Source organism: Anabrus simplex, chromosome 2 (genome assembly GCF_040414725.1).
Source record: "Anabrus simplex isolate iqAnaSimp1 chromosome 2, ASM4041472v1, whole genome shotgun sequence".
In the NCBI taxonomy this organism is placed as follows: Eukaryota; Metazoa; Arthropoda; class Insecta; order Orthoptera; family Tettigoniidae; genus Anabrus; species Anabrus simplex.
This window is the reverse complement of record NC_090266.1, coordinates 1201914824-1201941037: the sequence shown is the minus strand read 5'-3', so window position 1 is coordinate 1201941037 and position 26214 is coordinate 1201914824. Positions and strand designations below refer to the sequence as shown.

Below are 26214 nucleotides of genomic sequence, written 5' to 3'. Positions count from 1 at the left end.
AGGTCACTTGCCCGTCCTGCTGACACGTATTACTACTACAGTCTAAAATGGCCATAACTTCTGAACCATTCATGCAAATAATGTCCTGACAAGGTTATTGTAATCCTTATAAAATACTGGAGGAGGTCAAACAATTTATTTCGATGAGGAATTTGAGGATAATATCGAAATATTTATTTAATGTTAAGGAGTTATATTTTTTTACCGCTGAGTATAGCATAAAATCGCTTCTAGAGGGCAAACGGTTGGAAATAGGTATATAACATCGCGGACTTTTTTGTAGAGGTTTCTATGCTCTACAATTCGTACACTTACACTTGGGGGTCTATCGTTGATGATTCACGCAGCGTAAGCCAAGAAAGCAAGTGACCAACCGACATTTTTCTCTCTTTTGCTGTATATCGGAACACGGAAACTGTATTATTTCACGAGCTTCGAAATATATTCAGAAATATAAGTTATTTAATGTTAATGTTATTGGTTTTACGTCCCACTAACTATGAATTTGAGCACCTTCACCACAGGACTGAGACAGGATCGAACCTGCCAAGTTGGGCTATAAGAAGGCCAGCGCTCTACCATCTGAACTGAATCCTTAACTTATACCTCAGTTTCATACAGCTTAAGCCAGTCACAGATAAGCTCGGCTTACCACTTGCACTCCCCACTGTGAAACTCGTCCAGAGTTTAAGCTCCCGCTTAAGCCCGATCCAAGGCTTAAGCGTATACTGTGAAACCAGGCCTAAGTCACCCACGACCAGAACCTCAACTCCTCCCACCTCATTAGATCTGCTCCTCATGGTCTCTCTTAACTTCCTTGACTCTTACAGAACCTAATTTCTCCTCCCTTTTCTCCCCCTCACTACCCTGTTCCACCTCCTTTTCCTTTTCTCTACTGTATATTTCCGCTCCCTCTTACCTACCTACCAAATCCTGTACAATGATTGAGGGAGACCTATCTTCATTCCTGTCTTTTGTTACAAGCCTAATTATTTATTGATTAACAACTTGCTCTTTGAGATAGGATTATTGCTTTTTTTAAATACACAACAAGTTCTGCAGGTGAAGATTATGCTAATAATGGTAAGAAAGGGATGGGATGTGCAACTGCAAGCTACAGTATAAGCACAACATAATTCAAATAGTGAAAGTTATGGGAAAGGAGCATGAACATCATGATGGAAAAAAAAGTTGAGTGCAAAATCCACAGGAAGTGATTGCAGGTAAGCAATGTTGAAACCGTAAAAGTAGTTTGTGAGATGTAAAGCCAATAACATAATTATAAAATGTAGCTTAGCTTGGAGTTTCGCTTTATTTATAAAAAAAAATGTTATTTGTGAAGTATACTGGGCAAATTACTTAAAATTTGCACCCCTAATATTTCTGAAATGGAAGATGCTATTGATGTCCTGTATTCACAGAAATGAAGTGTAACCAAGGGAACATAATTGTAGTCCATACACAACTATTAATAATTTTTAGAATGTGGATTTCAGGAAGCTAAGTTTTCAAATGGAACAATGCCTATTAATGTTACAGAATAGAACTGGAGTAAGTTAAATTCAAGCTTTTTTTTTTTTTTTTTTTTTTTTTTTAAGGATTCTAGTACAAGTAGTTTACGAGCTATCGTAGTTTGAAAATTGTAAATACCAGCAGTTGTCTACTCCATGTGCCAGCGCTAACTTAAGGGAAAAAAAGTAAGTAAACACATTCTTTGGATTCATAAGAAGAAAGAGAATTGGCCTTTAAAGATTGTGTTCAAAATGACGCTCACCAGCTTCAATACAAGCTTAGTCTATGTAAAGGCTGATGCACACATTCTAGCATTTTATCAGAAATCTTGCAGGCAGCAGTAATATGTCGTTTCATATCATCTGGTCTAGTCAGCAGTCCTTGTAGATAGTGTCTTTCAGGTTTTCCCACAGAAAACACATTTAAAGGGGTCAATACTGGCGAATACAGTATCTTCATGTAGACTTGAATGTCAAAAAAATGTATGAAATGTTCAGGGAAAGGTACCCCAACACCAAAGTTGGTTACAGTTTCTAGTACTTTAAAATAAAGATAATTTTAACCTCAGGTCCCATCTAACTGATGTTCCCAAATGAACAGCAGCAGCAGAACTACACAGCTATTCATGTCAGAAAAAGAAAAATGTTCTATAATGCTCTGAAAATTGGAACAGTATGATGCAAAATCTAGGAAAAATAACCATGTCCTATCTACTGCCTTTAATTACATGCAAAAATCTCTATGCCGAAAGTCCTACTACTACTACTGGATATTTTTAACCTCAGGCAGCTAACAGATTTTTTTCTTTTTTTTTTTTTCTATTTGCTTTACGTCGCACCGACACAGATGGGTCTTATGGCAACTATTGTCTAGGAAGGGCTTAGGAATGGGAAGGAAGTGGGCCCAGCATTTGCCTGGTGTGAAACTGGGAAACCATGGAAAACCATCTTCAGGGCTGCCGACAGTAGGGTTTGAACCCACTATCTCCCGGATGCAAGCTGACAGCTAACCGCACGGTCAGCTAAAAGTAAATATGTTTTGTACTCGCAATATAAAGGCTAACAAAGCTGTGATTTATATTTTACCATGAGGGTCAAGCAAGGAGAGGCCCTGATGAAGTATGTTCTTTTCTGCTGCATTTTTCACTGAATATCCCAGGACAATATAATGAACTTCGCTTCTTTTCTTATCATTGTGCTGGACAGAATAAGAATCACTCCAGTATTAAAGTTCATTTTGTGACTGGAAGATTCTAAAAGGTTAAAAAATCACAGCATTTTTTCCCCCCACTATTGGTCACAGATTTCTGCCCTGTGACAGAGATTTTGTTATCATTAAAAAAGCTGCTCACAAGACCGACTGAATTTATACCATTTGGCAACTAACTAACCTTATTTTTGTAAGCCATTCTGTCAAATTTACCGTTGTATAGGTGGAACCAGAATTTGTGCAAATTTATAATTTTAGAAGCCAGTGGCAGAAATATTACAAGCAAAATCCAGTGTCTGCGAAGACTGCCACTGGAGAACGAGAGAAGAAAGTTTTCTTTTACTATCAGTCAACTGTATCACTTCATTTGCAACCAGAAGAGTCTAGGAGTAGAAACTGCTTTACCATTCATCAACGGACTTACCACTCACATGTTTGTTTTATGCCACGATTCTCGTACTGGTGTTCAATTGCCGCCCTTGCCTATTTGAAAGGAAAGGTTTCCATTAAGAAGCAGAAAGTGAGTGGCATACGAAAAGCTATCCCTTATGTTGATGGTATGTTCAAAAGACTTACACACAGTTTGAATATTGGCCCCAAGACTGATATAACAAATATAGTGGGGAAGAAAAGAGAAATCAGTACACAAAAACTTCCATTTTGTAAAGAAACTAGAGCCTTGAACATATCTTATTTAATTCATGTAAAGAAACTTTTTTTTTTTGCTATTTGCTTTACGTCGATACGACACAGAGAGGTCTTTTTTTTTTTTACATGTTGATTCCCATAGGGATTCTGAAATATTTGTTCCGAATGAGTAAATTTATAATACCAATATAAATGGTCTGTTATTGGACATTATAAATTTTCCAGCTAACTCATTCCTGGTTGCCAGCGTTTTGCCCCCGTGTGCTAGGCTGGGCTCATCAGTTGGTACCTAGCACACCTACCAAGACGCTGACTAGTGCACACCGTGGAGGCCAGTGTGTAGGCTAATTGTAACCACCAGCACTGCCAATGCACTATGGGAGACTTTGTCTCACTACCAAAAATTGATGCCTAGCACACGGGGGCAAAACGCTGGCAACCAGGAATGAGTTAGCTGGAAAATTTATAATGTCCAATAACGGACCATTTATATTGGTATTATAAATTTACTCATTCGGAACAAATATTTCAGAATCCCTATGGGAATCAACATGTAAATCATCTGATGGCCAAGGAGGCATCAATTTTTGGTAGCAAGACAAAGTCTCTCATAGTGCATTGGCACTGCCGGTAGCTTCAAGCAGCCTACGCATTGGCCTCCACCGTGTGCACTAGCTAGCATCTTGGTAGGTGTGCTAGGTACCAACTGATGAGACCAGCCTAGCACACGGGGGCGAAACGCTGGCAACCAGGAATGAGTTAGCTGGAAATTTTATAATGTCCAATAACGGACCATTTATATTGGTATCATAAATTTACTCATTCGGAACAAGTATTTCAGAATCCCTATGGGAATCAACATGTAAATCATCTGATGGCCAAGCAGGCATCAATTTTTGGTAGTGAGACAAAGTCTCCCATAGTGCATTGGCACTGCTGGTGGTTACAATTAGCCTACACAGTGGCCTCCACGGTGTGCACTAGCCAGCGTCTTGGTAGGTGTGCTAGGTACCAACTGATGAGCCCAGCCTAGCACACGGGGGCGAAACGCTGGCAAGCAGGAATGAGTTAGCTGGAAAATTTATAATGTCCAATAATGGACCATTTATATTGGTATTATAAATTTACTCATTCGGAACAAATATTTCAGAATCCCTATGGGAATCAACATGTAAATCATCTGATGGCCAAGCAGGCATCAATTTTTGGTACTGAGACAAAGTCTCCCATAGTGCATTGGCACTGCTGTTGGTTACAATTAGCCTACGCAGTGGCCTCCACCGTGTGCACTAGCCAGCATCTTGGTAGGTGTGCTAGGTACCAACTGATGAGACCAGCCTAGCACACGGGGGTGAAACGCTGGCAACCAGGAATGAGTTAGCTGGAAAATTTATAATGTCCAATAACGGACCATTTATATTGGTATCATAAATTTACTCATTCGGAACAAATATTTCAGAATCCCTATGGGAATCAACATGTAAATCATCTGATGGCCAAGCAGGCATCCATTTTTGGTAGTGAGACAAAGTCTCCCATAGTGCATTGGCACTGCTGGTGGTTACAATTAGCCTACGCAGTGGCCTCCACGGTGTGCACTAGCCAGCGCCTTGGTAGGTGTGCTAGGTACCAACTGATGAGCCCAGCCTAGCACACGGGGGTGAAACGCTGCCAACCAGGAACGAGTTAGCTGGAAAATTTATAATGTCCAATAACGGACCATTTATATTGGTATTATAAATTTACTCATTCGGAACAAATATTTCAGAATCCCTATGGGAATCAACATGTAAATCATCTGATGGCCAAGCAGGCATCAATTTTTGGTAATGAGACAAAGTCTCCGATAGTGCATTGGCACTGCTGGTGGTTACAATTAGCCTACACAGTGGCCTCCACGGTGTGCACTAGCCAGCGTCTTGGTAGGTGTGCTAGGTACCAACTGATGAGCCCAGCCTAGCACACGGGGGCGAAACGCTGGCAACCACGAATGAGTTAGCTGGAAAATTTATAATGTCCAATATCGGACCATTTATATTGGTATTACAGAGAGGTCTTACGGCGACATGTTAAGAAACATTGCAAATATTTTGTTTATTCTCCAACTATTTTTGGCTGTGTTGAAAAAAGTAAATAGTTACTTGGTGTGAATTATGTACGAAAATATTTAGGGTGCTAATGTGAATTTTCAAATTTAAAGCAGTAGAAAGTACATATATTTCACAGAGAGAACATAAGAGTTTTTTGCATCTCCTGTAAAATTTTGCTTTTTTGGACTTGGGCCTTTTTAACAAATAGTTATTCATTTATACATGCATATGTAAAACCTTCTCTATGTCTACAGAATAATAGCACCTCACAGGTTACAAGTCTAGTCACATCACTACAAGGCCAGTCAATTGCAAGTCTACGTACTCCTAGTGCAAACCGACTTATGGACCACCCCATAATAGTTTTAAAAACTGGTAAATTAATGTGAGGGGAATTAACTTAGTTACATGTTAATTTTGAAATATTTCAATTTTTCTTATTTTTCTTAGTTCATCAGTTTGCAAAATATTTAATGAACTACTGTGAATTTTCAAATCCTCCCATTTATTCTAGTGTTTTTCTGAAAATATTTAATTAACAACAACAACAAATATATGTATTAGCAATATTTGTGGGAGGGGGGGAAGGGGGGGGGGGGGGGCATAGGATTTAGAAGAGCTTACAAAGGGGTTGCCAACTTAAGAAGTTTGGGAACCAATGTTCAACAGACTGCTGAATTCCAATATTCTGCACACTGTAACAAGTAAATAGAGAGTTCACTTGTATTCTTTGTTGAGAGGGAGAAGTTATTTTCACTAGTTTTATGTAAAATGAAGCAAAGATATATTGTATGAAGGTAGATAATAAATACTTCACAAAAGATTACATTTTATTAAAAAATAAAGCTCTTTTACAAAACCTAAACCTCGAATAAAAATGTATAAAGCACATGCTTTCTCATTATGTTATTTCATACACAACTTTGTATGGAAAAATTCGGTTTCAACCATGATCTCATGTTCTGTTTTGAAATATGTACATATGAGGTATTAACAGCTTGGTCCATATAAAAATATAAGCCTATTAAAACAAACATTTATGTCCTTTAATTGGTAAATAAGCTATTTTATCACAATTTAGATTTCAATGCAGACATAAGCTTTTCCAGTTTCATGGCCTTCTGGAGATTTCCAGATATCTTCAATTTTCCAGTCATGAAAGCTGCAGTGGGCTTCAGTTTTCCTGAAAAATTATAAATATTTATTCATTTATTTATTCATTCATAGAACACAAGATACAGCTACACTGAGCACTTCACGCTTGTACTGACATACATGCATACATACATACATCATTATAGACTGCTATGCCTTTCAGCGTTCAGTCTGCAAGCCTCTGTGAATTTACTAAACGTCGTCATAATCCTCGATTTGCAACTAGTGTTGTGGCCTCATTTAGTTCTATACCTCTTATCTTTAAATCGTTAGAAACTGAGTCTAACCATCGTCGTCTTGGTCTACCTTCTCTTACCCTCGATAGCAGAGTCCATTATTCTCCTAGGTAACCTATCCTCCTCCAATTCGCCTCACATGACCCCACTACCGAAGCCGGTTTATGCGTTCAGCTTCATCCATCGAGTTCATTCCTAAATTAGCCTTTATCTCATTCCAAGTACCCTCCTGCCATTATTCCCACCTGTTTGTACCAGCAATCATTCTTGCTACTTTCATGTCTGTTACTTCTAACTTATGAATAAGATATTCTGAGTCCACCCAGCTTTCACTACCGTAAAGCAAAGTTGGTCTGAAAACAGACCGATGTAAAGATAGTTTCGTCTGGGAGCGGACTTCCTTCTTACAGAATACTGTTGATCGCAACTGCGAGCTCACTGCATTAGCTTTACTACACCTCGATTCAATCTCACTTAAAGATATTACCAAAATTTATTGGGTTCAAACTATTCAATTTATATTATTTATAAAATCATTTTACATGAAGTTTTTATTGTAAATTATTATTTAAGAACACATAACAATTTCTCACATTGTATAATTTCACTCTAATCTTATATTCTCATTTTATATTTTTAACCATGACAATCAATATCCTGATTTTTATCTTTGAGTATGAGTGTAAAAAGGCTGATGATGCCCTTTTAAAGGGCAAGACATGTCCCTTCAAATTTTAGTTTAATAGGATGTAAGTCCTAACTTTGTAAATTCTATTGTATTGAAATGGTTGAACCCAATAAATTTTGGTAATATCTTAAATTGATGTACATTTCAATATGGACCAAATATGAAATTTGTAACAATCAATCTCACTTACTATATTACCATCCTGGGAGAACACACAACCTATATACTTGAAATTATCGACCTGTACTAGCTTTGTATCACCAATCTGACATTCAATTCTGTTGAATTTCTTACCTACTGTCATCAATTTGGTCTTCAAGAGGCTAATTTTCATACCATACTCATTGCACCTATTTTCAAGTTCCAAGATATTAGACTGCAGGCTTTCGGCACAATCTGCCATTAAGAGCAAGTTGTCAGCATAGGCCAGACTGCTTATTACATTTCCACCTAACTGAATCCCTCCCTGCCATTTTAAACCTTTCAGCAGATGATCCATTTAAACTACGAACAGCAAAGGTGAAAGATTACAGCCTTGTCTAACCCCTGTAAGTACCCTTAACCAAGAATTCATTCTACCATCAATTCTCACTGAAGCCCAATTGTCAACATAAATGCCTTTGATTGATTTTAATAATCTACCTTTAATTCCATAGTCCGCCAGTATAGCGAACATCTTTTCCCTCGGTTCCCTGTCACATGCTTTCTCTAGATCTACAAAACATAAACACAACTGCCTATTCCTCTCGTAGCATTTTTCAATTACCTGGTACATACTGAAAATCTGATCCTGACAGCCTCCCTGTGGTCTGAAACCACACTGGTTTTCATCCAACTTCCTCTCAACGACTGATCGCACCCTCCCTTCCAAGATGCCAGCGAATACTTTGCCTGGTATACTAATCAATGGGATACCTTGATAGTTGTTGCAATCCTTCCTGTTCCCTTGCTTATAGATAGGTGCAATTACCGCTTTTGTCCAATCTGAAGGTACCTTACCAACACTCCATACTAATCTTACTACTCTATGAAGCCATTTCATTCCTGCCTTCCCACTATACTTCACCATTTCAGGTCTAATTTCATCTATTCCCACTGCTTTATGACAATGGAGTTTATTTACCATCCTTTCCACTTCCTCAAGCGTAATTTCACCAACATCATTTTCCTCCTCCTCATGAGCTTGGCTGTTCGCAACACCATAAGGATGATTTCCTTTTACATTGAGAAGATGTTCAAAATATTCCTTCCACCTCTCCAGGGATTCCCTGGGATCTATTATGAGTTCACCTGAATTACTCAAAACACTGTTCATTTCCTTTTTCCCTCCCTTTCTAAGATTCTTTATTGCTGTACAGAAAGATTTCCCTGCTGCTTGACCTAGCCTTTCCAGGTTATTAACAAAATCTTCCCACGACTTCTTTTTGGATTCAACAACTATTTGTTTCGCTCTGTTTCTTTCATTTACGTACAAATCCCTGTCTGCCTCGGCCCTTGTTTGGAGCCATTTCTGATAAGCCTTCTTTTTACGTTTACAAGCTGCTCTCACTTCATCATTCTACCAAGATGTTCGCCTTTTCCCATCTTTACACACAGTTGTTCTTAGGCATTCCCTTGGTGTTTCTACTACAGCATCCCTGTATGCCACCCATTCACTTTCTATATCCTGAACCTGCTTACTGTCTACTGTTCGAAACTTCTCACTAATCATATCCATGTACTTCTGTCTAATTTCCTTGTCCTGGAGATTTTCTACCCTTATTCGTTTGCATACAGATTTCACTTTTTCTACCCTAGGCCTAGAGATACTTAGTATGTATTCTCATTAATGTGTTCTACATTTCTACCATATGCCTATGACTTTCATCTTTTGTCTCCTGAAAAGGAATTTACTGATCTCCTGACCAATCTTCAACATTATTTCCTCAATATTACTTTTTGAATAAATATGACCAATCGTCATTCTCGTCAGAGTCTAATTGTAACCGCCAATCAGTCAACTTAATTTTTAGCATTCTTACTACTTGTTCATCACAGTCTGTTGCTTTGTCCATTTTACTTATAGAAACTTTTATCTCAATAATTTTAACACTTTCACCTTTGTAAATCGTCAGATTGTAAAAAAAAAAAGTTTTTAAACCAACATTGTTATTTTGAATGTTAAATATAGTTTAAGTCTCTTCAAGACTTTTTAAATCAATTTCATCTTATTATATGTTATTTCAAGTGCTTATTTTTTTATTTCGAGGTTAGGACTATGGCTGATGATGCCTTCATACCAGGCGAAACATGTACCATTTTTAGTTAACAGATCAATGTAAATCATCCAAGACAATGACTTATTGTATTGATTAGGTGGTCAATTTAATAACTAATAATAAATAATTTACTGTTATTATTCTAATCAAACTCGTACATTCCTAACAGATTTCCTGAATTCGAAGTCGGTTAAGATAGTCTATTATGGATCTGGTACCCCTAGCCTCCCATGTGTAGCGGTGAATGGCCTTTTGCTTGAAGAATGTATTCGTAACTGCTAAACCCATACTAGCACAGAAGTCCAGTAAATGCATCCTATTCCCATTAGCTTCCATATCTTATCCACATTTACCAATCACCCTTTCGTATCCTTCAGTTCTATTTCCAACTCTTGCATTAAAATCACCCATTAGCACTATTCTATCCTTGCTGTTGACTCTGACCACGATGTCACTCAATGCTTCATAAAACTTATCAACTTCATCCTCATATGGTGAATACACGGAGACAATTCTAGTCCTATTCCTCCAACTGACAAATCTACCCACATCATTCGCTCATTTACGTGCCTAACAGATACTATGTTGCGTGCAATGGTATTCCTGATAAAGAGCCCTACCCTGCCCTTCCTTTTCTAACACCCGTCAAGTACACTTTATAATCTCCTCTCTCTTCCTCGTTATCTCCCCTTACCCAAATATAACTTACTCTTACTGACAATAGATAAATTAACTAACATAAACATTTATAATGAAATATAACAAACATAACAGACAAGCAATAATATCAGGTATTAATGCTTTATTGATCTAATTTTATCTAGTAGGAATCAAACAGTACACACACATACAATTACACTCCAATTATAGCAGTTCACTAATATTAGCCCTCACAGCAGGTCTGCAGCTTGTTGGTATGTGCCTGTAACGGACAACCCTTCTATAAGCTCTCACCATTCACTTGGCACCATCGTCATAGCAGCTACATGCACACAGGTTCAAATAGAAAATCTGTTGACTTTCACGACTGCTACACATCTGGCTCTACTTCACACAAGGCCTATAACTTGCACAATCAATTCAGGTGTTTACTCCACACACTGAACTACTCAACACGTAACATTCAACAATAACACAGCACCAATTCAGCTACCTTCTAACACTTCTCACTGTCCTCCTCAACAGCACTCCCAAACAATACTATGACACACTCGACAACAACTACTGTTCCACGACACTCTTTCAATACCCACGGCTCTGTCCCAACATCACTACGCCTGCTCATGGCGTGCATGCTAGATGCTTGGGGTGAGGTAGGAATATAACGTTCCAGTTTCGCCTTCCGGAAACATGCCTCCCCCCCCCCTCCGCCCCAAATGACCGCCCTGGTAAGTAATCTTCTTCAGCTACCCCTAGATAAGGCACTAACTGGTCCATGTGCACCACCTTCATCTTTTATCTTGGCATCCGTTGCAATCGATAAACGTCGTCATCTGTTATATTCGAAAGGGGGTAAGGGCATTCCCACACCTTCTGCAGCTTTGGGAAATGAGCCTCTCTTCTTTATTTAGATCTACCGCCACCCTAGGCCGTTCTCATGATTTCCGCAAGCGTCCGCTCGGTCGAATCGTGCTTTCCTTCGGTCGCTTTCTATCCTCAATCTCTTTTGGACAGCGGCATGTACATTCTCCAGTTTCCTTGCCAGATCCAGGTGGCACTGGTTGTTTGGGGCAGGATGGTCCTTAGGTCGGCCAAATTCTAAATCCAATGGGAGGCACAGTCCTCTTCCAAATAGCATTCTTACTGGTGTGAACCCTGTGGCCTAGTGCACTGCAGGCCGGTATGCCAAGAGAAACAGGGGGGAAATGACTATTCCAGTAACTCTGCATTTCCATCCAGGTGTCATAGCTCCAGCTTCCTCGAACTCCACGGTGGTCCTTCGGCAGGGAACTTCGTACTCACCCTTCCCCTTGGAGCAGAACTTGCAGTTTTCTGGACAAGTTCTTCAGGACAGAGAGCCGACCTGCAGAATATGCTTTATCTCGTGGAGAACTTCGCAGGTTCTCCTCTGTCCAACTTCCACCTTCGTTTGATTTTCCATCTTAATAATCATTTAGCCCTCTTCCATTTTCTTCTCTATGCTATTCTGGCTTTCTTTCATTTTCTTATGGCATTCTTCCATCTTCTTTATGTCTGGCTCCATGGCTAAATCGTTAGTGTGCTGGCCTTTGGTCACATGGGTCCCAGGTTCGATCCCCGACAGGGTTGGGAATTTTAAGCATAATTGGTTAATTCACTGGTATGGGGACTGGGTGTAGTCGCCGCCTTCATCATCATTCCATCCTCATCACGATGCGCAGGTCGCCTACGGGAGTCAAATCAAATGACCTGCAACTGGCGAGCCGAAGTCCTCGGGACACATCCTGGCACTAAAAGCCATATGCCATTTTATTTCATCTTCTTTATCATCCTCTCTCAGCTTTCTACTATCCTTTTCATCTTGAGGAGTGCAATTAACTGAGCCACCATTTACATGTACCTACTTGTCTCATTCTAGTTTCACCTTCCAGAAACCAAAAGAAGTGTATGTACTTACTACACATACATGTTCTAGAATGCTCCCGACGGTGGTCAAAACCGGCAGTATCCATTCATGTCGATCACAATGACGCGTCACAAATGGGGTCTATTCCACACTCCAACACCAATTTTGTAAGGAATAAAACAATGTTTTATACATCTACTTTAAGCTAGGATGACCCAATCAGTAGGTACACACACATATATATACAGGCACTCAATTTGAAAATAAATGACAAACGTTCACTTATTAGTGGCTATTTACAATGCCTATAAGCCTCACAGTGTGTCTGCAGCAGCTTGCTGGTATTTACCCAGAATGGGCAACCATTCTGTAATCTTGATTGACAGGTCTCATGTTTCACATGGCATACACCACTGTCACTGCATACAACAGCTACTGTACATGCACGCAGGTTCAAACACAAGTCTGCTGACTATCACGACACACAACTGGCAAAGACTTGCCTCGATAGTAGACAAGGGCTGGAAACTCTCACAATCAATTCACGTGATTGCTCCACACACTGAACTATTCAAGATGTATCGCTCAACAGTAACAATACAGTATCAATTCAGGTACTCTCCAACTCTCCTCACAATGACATTCTCTCAACACTACTCCCCAACATTTCTATGACACATTCAACAACCACCACCACAACAACAACAACAGCTGCTCCAACCCTTCCCCATATTGATACTGTCTCAACATTCACTGCTCTGTTCCAGTAACACTACTGATGTTCATGACATGCCTGCTATTATATCCCTGGTGATGAACCACTAGAATGCTCATGGTGCAGCTGGAATACGAACATTCTAGTTTCGCCTTCCAGACAGAGGCCGAAACACGCCCTCAGGCCAGTTGGGAGCTTCTTGGCCTGACTCACTCATCCATTCCATGGAATACTGACAGGGGGCTTGGAGAGGACAGACAGTTGCATGAGCACATAGAATGTAATATAACAAAAGTCCAAATTGAAAACTCTGAGCATATCCGTGTTCATAGCCAAGTTGTCGAAGGTCAACATTGCTAAACCATTTCACATTAACTTATTTCAAGAGCTTATTTACCTTCTTCTGGAATTTACTTTTGCTTGATGCTATACCAAGCTCTTGTCTCTTATTAAAATTGTTAAAGAGAAGCAGGAGACTGATGAAGGATCAACGTGCTGAATGTGGAAGAGGTCTTTGGTGGAGTGGGAAGGAATACAGACAGAGAACAGTGAAACAAGATATTCCGAGCAGAAATATTTGTTTAAGGTTCTGTCGAGGAATCTTAGGTCAGTTGCCTGTCGCCTAATGTGCAGCGGTGACACATTTAGTGCCCTTAATACCTTCTGCGTGGGCTAATTTTAAAGCTTGGGATTTTTGCTCCTTACAGCGGTGGCAAAGGAGGACACTGCTTTGTCCAAGTGGTTAATATTGGAGGGGAAAGCTGTTCAAATCTCAGAGCAGTAGTTCAAGAGAGGTTGAATAATCGTGAGGAAGAGGCAATTTGGTATTGAATACAACATCTAAGTCTCGCTGCTGTGTAACTATTGAGATTGGGTTAGTCGAGTAGGTGATGCGACGTCAGTAGAGATTTACATACGATTATGTGGTTAAGTTTCCAAATACGGCATCATTTTGAGACGATGTTGAGTGAGGACTGTAGAAGGGCTGCATCTGCTGGATTCCTCCTGATCAACCTTGAAGTCGGCAGCAAAGAGAAGGTCACTTGCTGTTTTGAGTTTAGATGGCAGATCGTCCAAAAACAAGGAACATAACAAAGGGTCAAGAGTACTACTTCGTGGGACACAGGAGGTGACTGGTAACCATGACGCAAGTGTGATAAACAGATATAACTTGAAAACAATATTCTCTCACCCGTGGGTAAAAAATGCAAGTGTCGAGCTTGAAATTATTATTATTATTATTATTATTATTATTATTATTTTATGATTATGATTATCACTTTGAGTTAGTATTTGTATTATTATTACATCACATGTACATACGAGGAGCCTCTGTGGCTCAGGCGGCAGCGCGTCGGCCTCTCACAGCTGGATACCGTGGTTCAAATCCCGGTCACTCCATGTGAGATTTGTGCTGGACAAAGCGGAGGCGGGACAGGTTTTTCTCTGGGTACTCCGGTTTTCCCTGTCATCTCTCATTCCAGCAACACTCTCCATTCTCATTTCATAGCATCTACCAGTCATTCATAAATCACTTTGGGAGTGGCGACCCCATCGTACTAATAGCCTATATCTGCTTCATTCATTCCATCCCTGACCCGGTCCATTACTGGAAAACAGGTTGTAAGTTTTTCATTCATATCTACATACAATACAATCACATTTTTTGTGAGGTTATGTCATGAAATATGCACCGTATAAAGACATTTATTCCAATTAAATTAATGTCAGAACCTGTATAAAATTTATCCTTACCTGTATATACCATTTGTAATCCACTACAAAATTGCAAAACACACTGTAACTTCCAGAATGGTACTGGGTAGACGAGAATGATGGAGAATATTCTGTATGCCATATCTATGTATTAAGCACTCTAGAATTTTTGAGAAGGTATTTTCTGTAACGTATCCTTCTAGAAGCCTGGCCAGGCACATATATAAAGAGGCGATCTTGACAGGTAGAGACGAGTTATTGTTCAGTAGAGCTATGAGTTAACATGTTGTAACCACGTGCTGTGACAGGCTTTTAAGCAGTCATCAGTTTCAACTGTGTTTTATGGTTGCAATCTCCATGTGCAGTTATAGGCAACTGTCGAAATGGCGGTTTATGATGTGAGTGTTTTGTTTGAGACAGCAGTGATTAAGGTTATGTGTGTGTTTAATTTGTAAATAGATGTGAATAAAAAACTGTACCAACTGACAGCATTTCGTGTGCATCTTTGTGGATACGTTGAATGGCCACTGTGATGAGGATATAAGACTTTACGAGTAAATACGAGTGTAAGTGTGTAGTACATCAAAATGCAAGTAAGACTGGACAATATGTCGCTGAAACAACTCCATACCTGCCAACTTTACAAAACCAAAAATCAGGAGATTTTGATTTTAAAATCAGGAAAAATCAGGAGAAATCAGGAGATAAAATTGGTCAAAATTCCTTATTCTACATGTCTTGCGCAACACAGTACTACGATATATTTATAACACTTATTGTCTCAAAGCCCGACTGTTGCTATATGAGGCTACAAGGCTAAAAATTACACATCTCTATTCCCTCACAGGAAGTGCGTGAGTGGGATGATCGGTCTCTGATAAGCCTACCGAAAATAGTATGAACTCATGCTCCAGATGTGTGAATCAGTCATGCACTTAGATGCCATTACTTAGCAAATGCATAGATTAATATATTGCATCAAGCGCCCGGCAATTATGCGAAGTGCAATGCTATTTGGATCAAATAACTAGCTGATGTACCCATGCTTCACTACGGAATTCTCAGGAAGACTGTCCTTATAGTTTTCCCAACTGAAGTCAACATCTCATTACAACGACGCCAGTATAAATGTCGTGTTTAAAAGCAATGATTTCATACGAAATATTCGATAAAATGAAAACAGCACATTCGGAAATTGCATTCTCTGTAACTTTTGTTATGTAGTATTTTTCAATATGACCACTAAGATAGGTAATTTAAAATTTTTTTGACACCTTCCCCTAAACTACCATTTCGAACAGAGTGAATAAAATTATTTATAGCATAGACTGTAGTTCCTTATTCCCTGACTTTACATAAAATTCTGTTCACCCATTTTCTCGTACATCAGCGCTGATATGGACTAAAAAAAAAAAAAAAAACACACCATTCATGAATATCTTTGTTATCACAGCCGGTACGGTAAAAATGTATAAGACATAAATGATAGGAAATTTAATAATATATAACTTTAGTTATGTAGTATTTATCACTAGGGCCAATAATAACATAAATATTTGAGAATTAAATTTTAGGCCTTCCCCTAAACTACCATTTCACTCAGCGTGAATAACATTATTTATGGCCTAGATTGTAGCAACTTATTCCCCGACGTTATATACCGATTTTCATTAAATTCTCTTCAGCCGTTTTCTCGTGATGAGCCTGCGCACGTACAGACAGACAGACAGAAATTACGGAAAATTAAAACTTATTTCTCCTTGTTAATATGGTCACGACCGGTACGGAAATATCATTCTTTTTAAATTCTGGGCAATGTACAGACAAAACATTTTATTTATATTGAGATAAATTAAAATTAGTCAGAATTGTCTCCAAATGGCTTCTAAAATCTCTAGAAAAGTCACTAGTCGTTATCATTGAAATTATGTCACTATATTACTAAGAAAGCGACTAGTCTCTAGAAACGACCAAAAAGGATGGACTCGACTAGACTGACGTGAACGAACACGAACATAGCACGCGAGAACGAGAGATTGACAATCGATATGCGCGTCGCGATATACAGGTTTCAATAAACATCGCACATTCGCGCACATTTCTCACATTAATAAACTTCGATATTTCGTTTAATAGCGGCCATTGAGCGAAGGACTTCCGGCCACTGACGTAAAAAAGCTGAAATGGCGGGATTTGAAAACAAATGTTTGAAGTTCACCAAAAAATCGGGAGAAAAGACAGAATAATCGGGAGGCGGGAAAAACTGTCGAAAATTGGGAGTCTCCCGCCTAAATCGGGAAAGTTGGCAGGTATGCAACTCGAGGATGAACTCACCAAGAGGAATCTCCCAACGAACGAACGAGTGAAAAAAAAAGCTACAGATATAGCTACGGGAAGATCTCATGGAAAAAAGAAGATCCCAAAAAGATTTTCATAGAACTCGACAAAGATTCGGAGACAGAAGAAGAGGTAAATATAACCAAAAAGTGTTCTAACCTAATGAACATGATGCAGGCACTAAAGAACAAAATTTCAGATGTAAATGACAAATTCAGGCGAAATTTCTGAAGCTAACTCAGTTTTAACTGGACAGATAGCACAAGTATACACACAGGTTTACAATGTAGAACAGGGCCTAGAATCGAAAATTTCAACCGTAAATGATGAAATTTCACCACAAATTAGCAATGTCACCTATTGATTAACGCGGCAGATATCAGACATCAGGTCAAAACTGGGACTGGTTGACCATATCGATAGTAGAGTAAGCCACCTGGAAGGCGATATCTTGGACCTCAAGGCGGGGTTGAAAATCCAGGTTTCTGGCATAAAGGAACAGGTTGAGGGGAGGATTTCTAACATCGAGGGAAATTTTGAAAGCCGTATATCTTCCGTCGAGGGAAATTTGGGAACCTATTTCTGCTGTTGAAGGAAAATTGGAAAATCGTTTTTCGACCATCAAGGGAGATATGCAGAACATAAGGGAAAACATCCATCACACAGTAGAAGAGAGATTAACACAAACGGGATGTATCACCACATCTCTAACCTCCTCAAACCTGACCGGCAATACAGCACACCTAGACCCGAACGCGATTATAGAGAGGCTTCCAGAATACAACGGGCGACTGGAAGAGATTCCGACTAGCTTCATCGAGGGATCGGTCAGTCTGTTAGTAAGGACTAAACTACCAGAGGACATCTTCGTGCAACTCATCATACCACAATTATTATTATTATTTTTTTTTTGCTAGGGGCTTTACGTCGCACCGACACAGATAGGTCTTATGGCGACGATGGGATAGGAAAGGCCTAGGAGTTGGAAGGAAGCGGCCGTGGCCTTAATTAAGGTACAGCCCCAGCATTTGCCTGGTGTGAAAATGGGAAACCACGGAAAACCATCTTCAGGGCTGCCGATAGTGGGATTCGAACCTACTATCTCCCGGATGCAAGCTCACAGCCGCGCGCCTCTACGCGCACTGCCAACTCGCCCGGTAATACCAAGATTAAAGGGGCAAGCCGCTACTTGGTGAAATAACTTGACGGGTCTAAATTTAAACTGGATGGACTTCAAGAGGGAATTCCTCGCTAGGTTTACTTCCGAAGGGGTGAAGAGCTCCGTGAAAAGGAAGCTTCTGACTGAGGCACAACCCACTGACATAAGAGCTAGCGCCTTCGTTCTACAGAAGTACCAACTCTTCAAGCATCTGCACCCGGAAGAAAACGAAAACAAGATCTTGCCAGACATCACAGAGCTACTCCACGATAAGATTTGACCCCTAGGAAGAGTATCACAACCGAGATCCTTTGATGATCTACGCAGAATCATCCCCCAGCCGGAGGAGAAGTACAAGAGCAAAGCTACGGAAGAGAGCAGCGCAGTTAGTGCTACCAGTGTGAAAAAGTGGGACGCCTGAAGAACAAGGGCCCAGCCCTGACGTCGGAGAAACTGGGTCCGGCCCATTCTGGATAAAGGGGGGATGGGGCCGAGAACAGGAATGCGCCTCAAGACCTGACAGATAAGCAACCCTGGTCAAGTAGGAGAGGGATTGCTCAGATAGTGAGTAGAATAGGCCAACCCTGCCAAGCTACCACCTTAAGGATGGGCAACTAGAATTTTTCAGCCATACTTGACAGCCAAACGAGACTGTTGCCAGATTACTACCGCATATGAAGTCTCACCATCTCGGAAGGGTAGTGGGAGCAGCGGACGGGGTAACCTATTCCATCCAAGGAGAAGTCTAACCTTACCGCTAAGTACATTAACATGCCTATTGTATTTGATGTTGCAGTGATTCAGAACCTGATATCTGACATCATATTAGGTCATGACATGACATATGGTGTAATACAAGGTGATCCTAGACTATGCAGCTCATGAAGTCTTTTTGGGAAAAAACAGATGTCTGAGGGTTGCTTGGCACGATGGAAAACTCCAGACTCACAAGGATACGCAAGTCGACGTAAACCTGGGAGATATCCAGTTAACACATCTTCGACCGAGTGAAGAAGAGGAGCTGAGACACACCTTAAAGGACTTTCCGGAAGTCACCAGCAATAAAATTGGACGGACTAACACGGTAACGCACACCACTGAATGCAGCGCTTCCTCACCCATCAAGCAACGTCCATATCCAATCAACCCGGATAAGCGCAACTTCGTCATGCAGAAGATTAAAGAGATGGAAGGGCAAGGTCTCATCGAACCCTCTACATCCTGTTGGGCTTCACCTATCGTCCTATCGAAATAGAAGAATGGGGAGTATCGACTGTGTGTGGACTTCAGCAAGTTGAATGATAAGACCGTTAGTGATGCCTACCCTATGCCTGACCTGAAAGACTCGCTGAAACAAGTACGTGGGTTTAGGATTTTCAGCATGCTGGATCTCAACTCTGGATACTGGCAAGTGGAGGTCAAGGAACGTTCTACACCACTGACCACCTTCATGACACCGAGAGATTTGTACCAGTTTACAGTAATGCCTTTCGGATTAAAGAATGCTCCTGCCACCTTCATGCGATTGACGGATAAGGCAGAGATTCCAACTTTCAAGAAAGGCAATTAGTAATGCAACACAGTTAGTGCATGGGGGGGGGGGGGGGGCGGTGGTGGCGCAATCGAAGATTTTTATTTCGAGATCTCACTAACTTACACATCAGTGAAAAATCAGTGAACAACATACAAATCAACCAAAAATAACATACTCAAAGACTGGCATATAAACAGTTATGATTCTTACCTACTAGAGGAACAGGTGATCTGCACTACCTATCTGAGTGGAGGTTGAAGGATCATTTTGCTCAGTACTGTAGTTGTCCCCTTAGCAGCTTGTAGTTCCTGTTTCGTAAAGGTACACCGGTGACAGGCCTTTTCTTTTGATATCATGTGCATCTTCTGCACTAACAGAGCACTTAACAGTTTGGTGTTCATATTAGCACGAAATTCAGTCTTGTTCCTCCTCACCAAACTAAAAACTCTTTCCACTGGAACATTGCTATGAGGTACTACAAGAATAGCCATCATTATTTACACAGTGAAGAGTACTTCCTCATACCTGAAGCATCAGTGATCTTCGATATTTTGAACCAAAGTTTGTCGGCCCTTTCATCCCTGTCAAAAGGGAATTCATCAAACAACTAAACTCTGTTTCCGAAGAATAAATTTATTCTGATGAAAGAATTTTAGGAAACAGGTCATTCATGAATTCTACTGATAAGAAACTCTTCGATTTCCTCTGGAAAATATCAGCAACTTCAGCATGCTCGGGAAACTTACCCCTAATTGGCCATTTGTTAACAATGTACTCACATGTTTTTGTATAGAACAGTCCCACATCGGAATAAAAGTTGTTCAATGTAGTTTCATCTAGAGAAACCGCCCTCAAGCCCTTGTGTTTGCCCGAATGACCAACTTGCTGTCACTTTTCTGCAACTTAGCAGAACTAAATTTCATATCAAGCAAATTAGTGTTGGACTCTCACAAAACCAACAATACGGTCACTGAAAAATTCATTTAACTTAAAGTGAAGTTTATGAATAAGCAGTGTCTCTTGTTGGAGGAATACATTTAAGGAGTTGAAAAGTGGAAGAACAGAGCTGAGAAACAAAAGGTAAAGCTTAGTAGATGGATTTTCAAATTGTTCCTTAACTTTCAGAAATTTTCAGTTGCCTTGTCAGAATCTGATTCATAGAAGAGCATTTTGAAAGGGTTCCACTGTTTATACCCTTAATACACATTGTAGAAGAGATAACCACCTGGTAGAAACATATTTCAAAATTTTATATGGCTTTTCACCGAAGACTTCCTGGCATACCTTTAAAGCATTTTGCCTATTTGAACTCTTCAGCAAATACTGTAGTAATAAACATCAATTAAAAATTATTCAATATTAACATTTACAAGAGCACTGCACCCCTTTTCAGCAGCTAAGTGCACAAGATGACAAGCACAGCCTTGCATACAAATATTAGGATTTTCTTTACAAATGAAGGAGCTCACGCCTTTGGAAACACCAGTCTTAGTACTTGCATTATCACATTCAAAACCTATTCAGTTATCCCACGGAATCCCTCTCTTCTTCAGTTCATCATCCAAAATATTGAATATTCCTTTGCCTGTATTGTCGCTGGATTCCCGAATTGTAAGAATTATCATTGAAATTTGCGTAGATTCCTCATCGAAAAGTGTTACAACTAATGGGTATAGCTTTTTGTCATTCATATCATTACTGCCGTCTGTTGCCAGGGCAAAGGGCTGGGACTTCATTAACTCTGTTACCTTTCCCTCAAATGTAGAAGCCAAAGTTTTAACTAACGCTTCCGTTTTTGTTCTCACACAACCGTACTTCAAAGCTATTTTCAAATCGGGAACCATTTTCTTGAACAAACGTACCGCATGGTCCCTGCAGGCTAAAGGCAAATTGTGTTCAACAAGAAAAGTCGTAAACAACAACTCCACGTTTGTTACTGAGCTTTTATCTTCCGAGGATTTAGCAAAAATGGTTACATTTTTGTTTGTTCCCTCAGCTTAACTGTATCCGTATGAATTTTGCTAGCCACGTGTTTACGACAGTCGTCTCGCCCACCATGCGCAACTGAAAAATCGTGGCTACACAAACTACAAAATGTGTGAAGGAGATTTTGAGGAACGAAGTAAACAGGGCCATTTTTCGAGTATTCCTCCCTGAATTTTTTAACTATTTTTGGTTTCTTACTAGCGTCACTGGTTACGGAAACTTCACCACACGTATTTTCCTGCATAAGAAATCGCTTCATTGTTTATTTCAAACTGTTCGCATTTTGTCACATGCGATTAGTATATAAATACTAGAAGAGCAATATTTGTAAATATGGCAACCTAAATCACAATAAATACTTATTCAAGAGTCACGCACACAGCATTCACAATGAAACGGAGTTTGCCCCCACCACCGCCACTTTGCCACCAAAACAAAGACAAGAGAACTCTGATACTTGCATGGAAGTCTGATCAAGTGACGAACATAACTCAGCAAGATATACCACTTCACAGGCTGCTGTTTTTCCGATACTGGAAGCACACACTGCGTTCGGTGCGTGAAACTCTAAATATTCTTAAACGAGGATTACTGAGAAATCCGAAAAGAATATTCTGAGACATCAAGCTGAAATGGCATTCCGTGTGTATCTTTTTGAACACTTCATACAATTACATTTCAAAATCAACAAAAAATCGTAATTTGTAGTGTGTCATTCGTAAAGGCGTAATTATGATGGGTAATTCATAATTATTACGATTGAATCGTAATAGTTTGCATCTCTGGATAAGGTATTGTCAGGATATGCAGGAGATTTCTGATAAGTGTATCTCGACGACATTTTAATTCACAGCAAGAATTATCAAGAACACCTTGTACATCTGAGGAAAGTGCTGGAACGACTGAAAATTCATGGACTGACTTGCCAACTGGAGAATTGCCACTTTGCCCAGTCCCACGTAGAATATCTTGGCCATGTCTTAACATATGAAAGCTTAGAAAGGCAAATGGAGAAGAATCGAGCTATTGAAGAAACCTAATGCCCGCGCACCAGGCGACAAGTATGCCAGTTCCTTGACTTGTGTGGATGGTATAGCAGCTTCATGCCACACTTTGAGGAGAGCGCAATACCACTCACTGATCTACACCATAACAACCGCCTGTTCCGATGGACCAGCAAGGACGAGGCAACATTCCAAGACATTAAGGCTGTGATATGCAACGCTCCCAGTCTAGCCCATCCCGACCCTCAACGGAAGATGTGCCTGCAGACAGATGCCAGTGACTCAGGCCTAGGAGCACTGTAATTCCCGGAGAAGAGTGACGGCGGAAGGGACATCACCGGGAAAGCTAGCAGAAAGCTATCTCCCACCGAACAACGCTACTGCACTGCCAGGAAGGAAGCCTTAGCTGTGGTGTGTGCCATGGATAAATTCAGAGGCTACTTGGAGGGAAGAAATTTCCAGCTCTACATGAATAACTCCGCTCTCAAATGGTTGAACTCAGTCTCTGGCACAAAATCTAAATTGATGCGATGGGCTCTGTTAATCGCAGAATTTGATTCGATGTGTATCACATCCCAGGACTGACGAGCATAGGAGCAGACGGTTTATCTAGGCACCCGGCTATGGAACCTAAAACTAGGAGCACCATTGTTGAGAGGGAGTTCCCTAGAAAAAAACCAGAGTGAGCCTAAGGAACCTGTCCTTATGATCGTCAAGAAGTAACTTGATCTGGGGGTAATCAAACAGTGGCAAGAACAAGACAAACCCTGTAGGACCATGACACAGTGGATTAGGAGATAGAACACGGATAGTCTACTCGCCCAGAGGGAATTCAAGATGTGCTACAAGAACTTCTGGGTTGACAGAGGACTCTTAATGTACAGGTAGCACCTCTCCGACATGCCTGCAGTAGGGGTGATCCCCAGACAGCACATGATGGACATCCTCGAGAAGTTCCACGACAGCACTGAAGCCGGACATCCAGGAGGCGAAGAGACGTATCTGACGAAGATTTTTCTGGGTCAGTATGCGGAACGATATCCTGGACTATGTGACGGGGTGCTACATCTGTGCCTGCACCAAGGCAAGCAACAGGAAGGCAGATTCCAGTCAGCAAGGAAGACGGCCGCAATGCACTTGGGAAGTCATAGCCCTGGACTTGATGTGTCCTTACCCTAGAACACCACGGAGTAAAACAGGTCTCCTACCTCTTCACAAGATGGATTGAGGCCTTTCCGATGCCGGAAGCCACGACGGGACGCTTCGCAAGCCTTCGACAAGATAAGGTATTAAGCCGCTACAGTTATCCGCGGTGCACTCTGTCAGACAATGGGAGTCAGTTCACATCAAGGAAGTGGCAGCAAATGATGACAAAATGGGGTGTGGAGCACTGGACCACCCCTATCTACAACCCAAGGGACAATCCAACAGAACAACAAAACCAGGAGCTGAAAACGATGCTACGGTTCCACCTGATAGACAAAGAACATCGACTGTAGGAGCGTCAGATACCGCAGTCACTCTCTGCCCTGCAACAACGTATCAACCGTGTCACCAGCTATTCGCCAGCAGAGCTGTTCCTTGGTCAACAGCTATACGGCACCAGGGATTGGGAGATTCGTCCACCACCCACTTCGGGTCAAGATGATGCAGCAGTTTCCCTGGCAGAGTGGCAGCAGCAGCAGAACATCAAGGAGAAGCAACCTTTGGCTGAGAAGAGATCCCTTACCCAGGCCAAGGTTCAAGATCTCGAAGAGACCCAGATCTTCCTACCAAGCCAACAAGTATTGCGATGTAACCACCCAGTCAGCAATAAGTTTAGAGGGTTTCACGCAGGTCTTGCACCTAAGTGGGTTGGTCTAGGTGGATAAACAGCTGGGCCATGGGGTCTACTTACTAAAGACCAACCCTCCTGTCAAGGTCCAAACATCGGAGTTGTGGCGAGTCACCCAACCGCTGCGCATACAGAGTAAGCCTGGAGAAGAGGCTACTAATGACAGAGCACAATCTGGTCATAGTGAGGAGAACGCATCGACTATCTAGGAAGATGGTATAGATGTTGATTCCCATAGGGAACTTAAAATATTTGTCCTGAATGAGTAAATTTATAATACCAATATAAATAGTCCATTATTGGACATTATAAATTTTCCAGCTAACCCATTCCTGGTTGCCAGCGTTTCGCCCCCGTGTGCTAGGCTGGGCTCATCAGTTGGACGGACCATTTATATTGGTATTATAAATTTACTCATTCGGAACAAATATTTCACATTCCCTATGGGAATCAACATCTATATCATATCGAGGAAGAGGTTGGCAGCGAGGCAACCCCGACCACCAACACGGCACAAGCTAGTCAAGAGGAGAAGAGCACATCCAGCGACATCAAGGAAGAAAGAAGATAAAATCTATATCCAAGGCAAAGTCGATGAGTATGACAAAGTGTGGAAACTGTTTCAAGTTATAGGGAGGGTAATGACGCAAGTGTGATAAACAGATATAACTTGAAAACAATATTCTCTCACCCATGGGTGAATAATGCAAGTGTCGATCTCGAATTACTATTATTATTATTATTATTATTTGTAATGTGCGGCTATGAAGTGTTACATCCAGTTAGTATTTGTATTATTATTACATCATATGTACATACTATACGATCGCGTTGTTTGTGAGGTTACGTCATGAAACATGCCCTGTATACAGACATTTATATCAGTTCAATTAATGTAAGAACCTGTATATAATTTATTTTTACCTGTATATATAATTTGTAATCCACTACAAAATTGTGGAACACAGTGTAACTTCCAGAATGGTACTGGGTAGACGAGAATGATGGAGAATGTTCTGTACGCTATATCTATGTAATAAGCACTCTAGAATTTTTGAGAAGGTATTTTCTGTAACGTATCTTTCTAGAAGCCTGGCCAGGCACATATGAGGAGGCGATCTTGATGGTAGAGACGAGTTATTGCTCAGTAGAGTTATGAGTTAAAAGGTTATACAGTAAAACCTTGTTAATTCAAAGTCGTTGGGACTACAAAATCGGACTTCGAATGACATGATTTCGAATTAACCGCCAATTTGTACTTCAGAAGTGCCAATCCTTGCTGTGTTACAAAATATTCTAAGGCCCGTTACTCCATGCAGTTACGATGATTCACAGTTTAAACTCTTCAAATACCGAGCTCGATAGCTGCAGTCGCTGAAGTGCGGCCAGTATCCAGTATTCGGGAGATAGTAGGTTCGAACCCCACTGTCGGCAGCCCTGAAAAGGGTTTTCCGTGGTTTCCCATTTTCACACCAGGCAAATGCTGGGGCTGTACCTTAATTAAGGCCACGGCCGCTTCCTTCCCATTCCTAGCCCTTTCCTGTCCCATCGTCGCCATAAGACCTATCTGTGTCGGTGCGACGTAAAA

The 26214-nt window shown here is 40.7% G+C and overlaps 1 protein-coding gene across 1 annotated transcript in view; it reads right to left on the bottom strand.

Annotated features, from left to right (window-relative positions):
* Positions 1 to 6268: 6268 nt before the first annotated feature.
* Hsdl2 (Hydroxysteroid dehydrogenase like 2) overlaps positions 6269 to 26214 on the bottom strand; it is a 190458-nt gene continuing 170512 nt past the window's right edge. The window contains exon 8 of the mRNA XM_067142200.2: positions 6269 to 6642. Within this exon, the coding sequence (XP_066998301.2) occupies positions 6530 to 6642 (113 nt within the window). The 3' untranslated portion in view covers positions 6269 to 6529. The remainder of the gene's footprint in view (positions 6643 to 26214) is intronic.